General features: G+C 44.5%; 1 protein-coding gene across 1 annotated transcript; it reads left to right on the top strand.

Annotated features, from left to right (window-relative positions):
* The first annotated feature begins 769 nt into the window (after positions 1–769).
* Positions 770–5649, top strand: LOC122416743 (uncharacterized). Its single transcript, XM_043429786.1, has 3 exons — positions 770–1877; positions 2264–4021; positions 5000–5649. The coding sequence occupies exons 1-3, from the start codon at positions 770–772 to the stop codon at positions 5647–5649; spliced, it is 3516 nt and encodes a 1171-aa protein (XP_043285721.1).
* The last annotated feature ends 3065 nt before the right edge of the window (positions 5650–8714 follow it).

Genomic DNA, 8714 nt, shown 5'->3' with positions numbered 1-8714 from the left:
ATAAACAAAATATCATCGAGTGTACTTATTTCATCAAGCCTTCGACACCGCTCAACAATTGGAAAATCCTTCCAATTCGCGGGCACAACCACAATAAAAGGTCACGTATACCTGAAAATATAGTATATGTTCTCGGGCCTCGCACAAGTCCCAAAGAAGACTCACTGGCAGAGGTACTCAACGTACACTCTGCTTCTCTAAATCGGCGACTGTGCGCCCCCAACTAATCCTCCCCCCTGGGACGTAACATATTACTATATTAAAAACTGGTGGCAGCGGAAACCAAAGAAAAAACAAAAAACACCATTTTTTAATTTTATATTAAAAACTGGCGGCAGCGAAAAAAAAAAAAAACACCATTTTTTAATTTTATATTAAAAACTGGTGGCAACGGAAAACAACAAAAATCAGCAAACACCAATTCTTCAATTTTATCTCCAAAATTGGCGGCACCGGAAAACAACAACAAAAACCCACCACTTTTAATTTTATATTAAAAATTGGTGTCAACGAAATTCACACCGAAGGACAACATCGAAAATAAACATCAACAAGTATCAACGAACTCCAGAAATCTCCTCCAACACGTACGAGTACTCCAAGCCATCGGAGGGACACAGCCATAAACCATCGGCATCATCGAAGAGCAGGTCAAAAACACCAGCAGCGGTAGACCACTAGCAGGATCATCATCACAACTCAACAACAGGTTCATCGGCACGCGTCACTCGACTACAAGATCTTCGTAACGTAAGTCATAAAACTCACAATGTCCAACGAAGACCAAAACCCCATGAACGTCTACGGACAGGGCGGACCGCCAAATCAAGATAACGCAGGTCAGCCGAATCCACAGAATGAATTTGGACCAAATCCCAACCCTCTACAAGTTAATGTAGATATAGATGTACTCAGTAGATATATTGCAGATAATATTCAACGTCAAGCTCCCCAACATGTCAATGCTAATCGAGCACCAGAAAACACACCATACCCCATACATGCGAATTATAAAGATTTCACTAGGTATGTACCAGAGTTCGATGGTACAACAAAAACATGTTCCCTCAATACTTTTATTAATTATTGTGAATCCGCAAGAGAATACACTCAAGCGATTGGCGAAAGACCAGTAGTCGCATTACTGAGAAGTAAATGCAAAGGCGTTGCATGCGAAAGTCTAGAAAGTTTTACAATTTCAACAATCGATGACCTCATCAACATTTTGAGAAGTAGATTCATTACATCGAAACCCTTGTTCGCGTGGCTCGAGGAATTAAACACTTTCGAACAAAAAGATAAAGAAACATTCCTCGCTTTCTATAGTCGAATCAACTTGCATCTTACTCAAACTCAACAGGCCATCGGCTTGTCAAAATTGCAAGACCCGGAAGGAGCAAAAAATTACGCTCGAGACATGGCAATAAATCAATTCCGTAGAGGCGTAAACCCAGCTTACAGCGCTCACATACCTATCACAGTCTTCGCTACCCTCGAAAGTATTTATCAACAGACAATCGAAATCGAAAAACTAGTAGGACCAATAGAAAGAAATAACAAAAATCAATCAACCTGCCTCCCTATTAGTTCGCAAGATAACAAAAACTCAAATAATAAACCAATGCAAAACGCAAACACGACCGGTAAACTTTGTAAATTTTGCAAGAAAACAAATCACGTTACGGACGACTGTTACGCTCTTGCAAAACAAAACAAACAACAAGAACAACAACAAAAACCTCAACAATTACAGCAACAACAAACGACTGAAAACAAAAGTAGTGTATCTTGCAACTATTGCAAAAAACCGGGACACGTAATAAACGACTGTCGTAGCAGAGCGTACAATAACGGCAAAAAGGCTGCGGCGAATGCAGGTAACCAGCCGGGAAACGAGTCAACGACCCCTCGGCCAGGTGCCTCGACGGGACAGAATCAGTAGAGGCACCAAAATCCGAAAGACCCGAAGAAATAAAACGAAATATCCTTCGGGCTAATTGCAATCTCAACGCGTCTTCTCATAACTATAACGCGCCAACCATCGTATTAGAGTCACGGGACTTAATCAAAGAACAAACCCTATTCCTCGCTGACTCGGGATCGCAATTAAATCTAATCAAAATTCAAAACATCGCAGATAAAAATACAATAAACGAATCGATCATTTACGAACTATACGGAATCTCAAGTTCCGATAGACCTAAAACTCTCGGTCAAATTAACATCGCTATTCATGGAAAACCGGAAATGTTTCATGTTGTAGGCGACGATTTTCCTGTAGAATTTGATGCAATACTTGGTCATGAGACCCTCGGTAATAGCAACGGTAAAATTGACTGGATGGAGAGGTGCGTGCAAATCAATGATGTAAAAGTACCATTTACAAACACCGAATCATTTCTTCTGCGGGCCAGACAGAAAATGGTCATGTTTGTTCGAGTGGGAAATACTCTAGAGACAGGCTACGTACCCCGCATAAGATTTCCAGAAGGCGTTTACGCAGGCGAAGCATTGGTGAAAAACACCGACGGCAAAGCTTACCTTTACGCTATCAATACCCTTGACAAAGACGTTAAAGTGGACGTTCCCGTTATATCCCTCTATCCTTTTGATATGAGTACGGACGAAAACGAGGAACAGAACGAAGATTCCGCAATTGGCAAAGCTAAAATACATAGTATCCCTTCTCGGACGCGAGAAAATCGTGTAGAAAACGTGATAAACCTTTTGCGCCTCGACCACCTTAATGTCGAAGAGCGAGACGCGGTAAATGCACTCGTTGCAGAAAACGCAGACCTCTTTCATTTACCGGGCGACCCTCTGAAATCAACTAGCGAATGCAAGCATCGAATCTTAACAGTGAACGACAGACCTGTCAACACGAGACAATACCGACATCCACCCTTTCAAAGACCAGAGATCGAAAAACAAATTAACGATTTATTAGAACTCAATATAATCGAACCATCTAAATCTCCGTACAATTCACCGGTGTGGATAGTTCCGAAAAAAGCAGACTCAAAAGGAAATAAAAGATGGAGACTTGTGATCGATTTTAGAAAACTCAACGAAGTCACGATAGGAGACGCTTATCCTTTACCCTTAATAACCGATATCCTTGATCAACTCGGCGGAGCAAAATACTTTTCAATTTTCGATTTAGCATCTGGATTCCACCAAATACAGATGGATCCAGCAGATAAACATAAAACAGCTTTTACAACCCCCCACGGTCACTACGAGTTTAACAGAATGCCATTCGGTCTAAAGAATGCACCAGCAACCTTTCAGCGCCTAATGGACCTCGTACTTAAAGGTCTTCAGGGCAATGAACTGTTCGTATACCTGGATGACATAGTCATCTACGCTCGTTCCTTAGACGAACACAATAGTAAATTCAAAAAATTGGCCGAACGTCTACGAACTGCTAATCTCACTCTTCAAACCGACAAGTGCGAATTTCTAAGAACGGAAGTACGGTATCTAGGTCACCTTATATCAGCTGATGGCGTAAAACCCGACCCTAAAAACATCGAAGCGGTTCAAAAATTTAACGTACCAAAGACCCCAAAAAACGTTAAAGAATTTTTAGGACTTGCAGGTTACTACCGGCGTTTCATAAAAAATTTCGCAGCAATAGCAAAACCATTATCAGATCTAACCAGCAAAAATGTCGAATTCCACTGGAATTCAGAACATCAATTAGCATTCGAAACGCTGCGCGATAAACTCTGCTCTGCTCCAATCCTTCAATACCCGAATTTCTCCGAACCTTTCATCGTGACAACCGACGCATCTAATTATGCGGTCGGTGCAATTCTTTCACAAGGCAAAGTCGGTCAAGACCCTATGGTGGCTGCTGCCTCAAGGGTCCTAAACAAAGCCGAACGGAACTACTCCACCACCGAAAAAGAAATGGTCGCAGTGCTCTTCGCAATAAAAACCTTCAGACCCTACCTTTATGGCAGGGAATTCTTACTTCTAACGGATCACCGACCACTTGCTTGGATCGACTCAATGAGTGACCCGACGTCGCGTGTACTGAGATGGAGAGAAAGATTAAAAGAGTTCGAATATAAAATCGAATACAAACCGGGAAAAATAAACACAAACGCTGACGCACTATCGCGTAATCCAATAACTCTCCCGATAAAACTCAAATGGCGAATCAGTCAGACACCTACAGGTGGAAAGCTATTAAGCTTGAACCCAGGTATCGCCAGAACATACTCGTCTGTTTCAAATTCAGACGAAAACTTAAAGAGACCCAAAGTTTCTTTCTCTAATTCGGAAGGTGATCAAAAAGATCCCTCCACATCAAACCCTGTTTCAGAACTAACTGATTACACGGATACGGAAGTTCCTAGAGAAACGTACGTTAATCAAGTTGGTGAAGAAACAAACGAAATCCTAAATCATCGGCGATCTGATCAATCGTCTGATATATGCCTCAATAATGGGAGCATCCTAAATCCAGAGCTCGAAGAAATAAATTCGTCTAAATCTTTTAATTCCGAGCATCATACGAATTTACGAGAGCAAAAAGAAAAAACAAGTGCGTCTAAATCTAGTAGCACAGAGCATCATACGAACTCGTTGCAAAATCAAAAAGCAAACTTGTCTAAATCAATTAACCCTAACCCTCATACAAGTTTGCAAAGAAAAAAGAATTCGTCTAAATCTTCAAATTCCGAGCATCATACGAATTCATCAAAAAATTTAAAAATAAATTCGTCTAAATCTTCAAACTCAGAGCATCACACGAATTTATCAAAAAATCTAAAAACAAATTCGTCGAAATCAACCAACTCAAAACGCGACGCGAATTTGTCTCTTAATTCAATCAAAAAAGAAAAATCTCAAAGTAGCAATTCAGAAAACCAAGAACTCTATTCGGAATACGATAGATGTAAAAGGAAAATCCTAATGAAGAAGAAAGATGGCGATAAACGACACAAATCCTACAGCACTCATAAAAATCGATCTCTCTCTTCTTCAGAAGAAGGCGAAGACAATACAGTCGACGCGGTCTCTTCAATTGCAACAGATCAAGAGATTTGCCCATCCTCGGATCAGAAAATTTCTGAGGAACAGGACAAATCCTTCACAACCCTCGAAAATATACACTCCGAAAACTCTAACCCTGCTGAATCAATGGAGGTCACATCACCACATTGTCCAAACACACCTTCGGCCGAATCCAGCACAGAATCCGACGAAAAATCCCTGTACTTTACTCCTCAAACCCCTCCAATTCTCAGTGACCATATGTCATCAAGAATAACTGAGATCCCACAAAAACCTTTAGAAAAACGTACACAAAAAACGGCAGAATTCACACCGCCCCCTAGTAAACGTACGAAAAGAAAATCGCACAGCACCACAAGCTCTCTCGAATCAGGGAGTAATCCAGATAGGGAAACCCAAAAGAGCGAAACTCAGTCTCAAATATGCGATACACAGAAGCCCGAAAACAGCCAGGAAGCACCAAGTGATCTAAACGGGAAAGAAATAGCTCCTAACGAAAAAACGGTACCTGACACAAATTTAATATGCACAACGCTCTCGAACGAAAAGCCTAACGCCATAGAAAATAAAGAAAATACCATTTTAACACACATTAATGTCACGTCTGGCGTGCCACGTTAATACGCGAGTCGTGACGACGTACTCTTCTGATCACTCGCGACTTGGCGACGGAGCGCCCTTGGGTGACCTCTGTGCGTTGCCTCGTGTTGCCGCGAGCGGATGGCTGCGGAATCCGCGCGATCAGCATCGCCTGATCGCGAGGTCCGAAGGCCGTACCCGAGTGGACGAGCGAAACCGCTGATACGCCGAAAATCCCTGTCACGACGATCGCTTTCGAGCTATCGTCGCCGTGGCAAGGATTTTCATAAAGTAGTTCCGATTGCTCGCTACAGACTCTCGGTCGTCCACTGGGATAACTCCGTAATTCAGCAAGCTCGCGGCGGGGTAGTAAATCCTGGTAAAATAGTACAGGTGAACCGCACAGAGGACATAAGTCTGGGTTCCGTCAACAAGCGCGAAGTGAACAACACAGTGCCCCTTGATTCACGAACGTTTCTTAGATTAGTTCTTTTGCTTTCTTAAAATATTTGTTCGAAGTGTGAGTGAGTGTGTTTAGGAGTGTCGGCGGAAGAATTGTTTCCGCCAGTAATCGTAAGTCGAATTCATTGTAACTTTCACCACTGTAACTTTCACCATTGTAACTCAAAATTGTAACTTGAACCATTCTCTTCTCGTCAATCAATATTAATTTAATTCTTGTTCCAAAATTGTGTCTCTGCGTTTTATTCCAATCCTCGAGCGATCCCGTCAATCTTCTCCGGGGCCCGTATGGGACCAAATAGGCGTATTAAACATTTCTTTGATTCTGCTAAAATTTATTCTGGTCGTCAATTAATTATCAACCTCATTAAGTATATTGGAAAAATCCTGCAGCTTCTCTGCAGGTTGGTGGCAGCACAACTACCCTTTTTTTCTTACAACAAATTCCTTCATTCTCAATTGGCCTTCCTCATTGTTCGTCCCCTCTGGACGTAACAAGTTTGGTGGCAGCGGTAGGATAATTCGTTGCCTATACCACGCTCTCCGTGATTGACTGGTTCGCTCGAAAGTGATCTCTTGTTCTGAATTGTTCTATATCATTGTTTCTATATGTTTTCTTCGGTTTCTTTTGTTAGTTTGTTCCGTTGATTATCGAACTTTCCAGCTTCTCCGTTCGAGTTTCCGAATAAACTTCTTTAGTGTTCGCGAATAAATTCACCATGGACGGTCGTGAAAATCGGGATGATCGTACGCTTAATAATAGCGCACTCAATTTTTCTCCCGCGGAAGTCTCGATCGTGCTCGGTGGGTTGCACTTAACGAATAAATTGGCTTCCATCCCAGATTTTGATGGAGCCACTCCGCCTCTCGGGGATTTTCTGCAGAATGTCCAAAATGCCGGCACGTTCGTCGCTGATAGCCAGATTCCCGAATTTATTACGGGGGTTCTGAGTCGTTTGCATGGCCAGGCGCGGGCGTGTGTACAGGGTATGACATTCAGGACCGTGCCTGAACTGATCACAGCTTTGCGCGAAGGATTAGCCCCGTATCGGAGTTTAAATTCGTGCTTAGATAGGATTTACGAGGTTCGGCTCCGGCCAGGAGAAAATCCGCGTAGTTTATATCTTCGAATTCAGGTGCTAATGAGTATAGCTCGTGCCGCCTGGAAAGAGGAGGGTCGTCCGGAATTGGCCGCCGACGGCAACGATACAATCGCGGTTTGGGGTTTCGCGGCATTTCGCCGGGCGTTGCCTGACAAACTAAGCGAAATGATCTTTGTCAAGGGAGCGGCGACGTTAAAGGAGGCTCTCTCGGTTGTCGAAAGATATGTGGCGGAGGTACCTAGTGCGAGTCCCCATCCGAATCCGGCAAATGATATAAAACCGTCGTCCTCTATCGGTGAGGTCCTGGCTCTCATGGCCAAGGGCGCTGCAAAATCCGAGTCTCGTTCTGCGTCTCCCGACCCGCCAAATGACAGGTATCGCGAAAGCGAGCGATCGCCGCGTCGTCCAGAAAGGTCGGAAAGACGATCCGAACGACCTGAAAGATCGGAAAGACGTTCGGATAGAGAGGAGCGTCCTGAGCGTTCCTCAAGGTCAGAGAGGTCCGAGCTACCGGAGCGTTCGGAGAGTCCGCGACCAACGAGCATTCTCAAGCGGCAGGACGAGGGCTCACGCCCCCGTTCACCGTCGCCTCGTAGAGGATGTTCGAAACGGTATTGCTGTATGCGTGGATCGGGATGCGGATGTTGCCCCTGGTCTAGGACTCCTGATTATTATCGTAAGGGTGGGGGGTGTAATTTACGTTATTGTTGCGCGTACGCGTACGGTTGCGAATGCTGCCCCTGGTCAACCCCTGCGACCCGCTATAATCGCGAACACCAGCGCTCGTTCCCTCTGGAGCCGCGCTCCACCACCCGCGCTCCATCCCTACCGGCTCCCGAGTCTTTAAACTCGCAGGGGGCTCGTCGGCGGGAGCTGGCGAGCCCACCCCCGTCGCCGGTACCGAACGACCGACGGTCGGTGAAGTTTCAGGACGAAAGGCGCTAGAAACGAAGCCCCCTCCTACGTCGATTTCTGAGCTTAAAATCGCTTTGTCTGAAGTTGAGGAGGAGGAAGTAGAAACTCCGGTAGTAAAATTAAAAGCTCCGGAGCTTGTCAACGGGACAGACGAGTTTTTCTGCGATTCCGGTTCGGGTTTAAATTTTATCAAAGTTAAGGCGCTTCACGCCCATGTCCCCTTCGACGCGTCTCAGTCGTGCGAATTCACTGGCCCGTCGGGTGAAAAATCACAATCCCTGGGAACAGTCACTCTAACGATCAATGAGCGCCCACATACTTTCCACGTGGTGAAAGAATTCGTCACGAAAAGTAACGGGTTGCTCGGTAGACCGTTTCTGTGGAAAGAAAGGGCTGAGTTATCCTTTCACCATCGTTCCCTGGCGCTGGACAGCGATCCGGTGCGTCCCCGACCATTCCTAACGGCTGATAAAAGGTCGAAACAGCCGGCTTATAAAAACATCTGTTTGATAAAAGCACGTACGCGTCACCCCATTGCTTTCGAGGTAACGAATCCCGAAATGAATGAGGGATATTTGCCGCGAATCGCTACCGAACCCGGACTTTACATTGGCGATGCGCTAGTAT

The sequence above is a fragment of the Venturia canescens genome, chromosome 10, assembly GCF_019457755.1.
Source record: "Venturia canescens isolate UGA chromosome 10, ASM1945775v1, whole genome shotgun sequence".
Taxonomy (NCBI): domain Eukaryota; kingdom Metazoa; phylum Arthropoda; class Insecta; order Hymenoptera; family Ichneumonidae; genus Venturia; species Venturia canescens.
The sequence above is the reverse complement of the archived record's forward strand: the minus strand, read 5'-3'. Positions and strand labels throughout refer to the sequence as shown.

Excerpts from the sequence above, each read along its gene's own strand:
- LOC122416743 (XM_043429786.1), top strand. The coding sequence starts at position 770 with ATGTCCAACGAAGACCAAAACCCCATGAACGTCTACGGACAGGGCGGA. Across the intron at positions 1,878-2,263 it reads AAAGGCTGCGGCGAATGCAG|GCGACGATTTTCCTGTAGAA; the intron begins GTAACCAGCCGG and ends TTCATGTTGTAG. Across the intron at positions 4,022-4,999 it reads TGCTTGGATCGACTCAATGA|AAGAAGGCGAAGACAATACA; the intron begins GTGACCCGACGT and ends TCTCTTCTTCAG.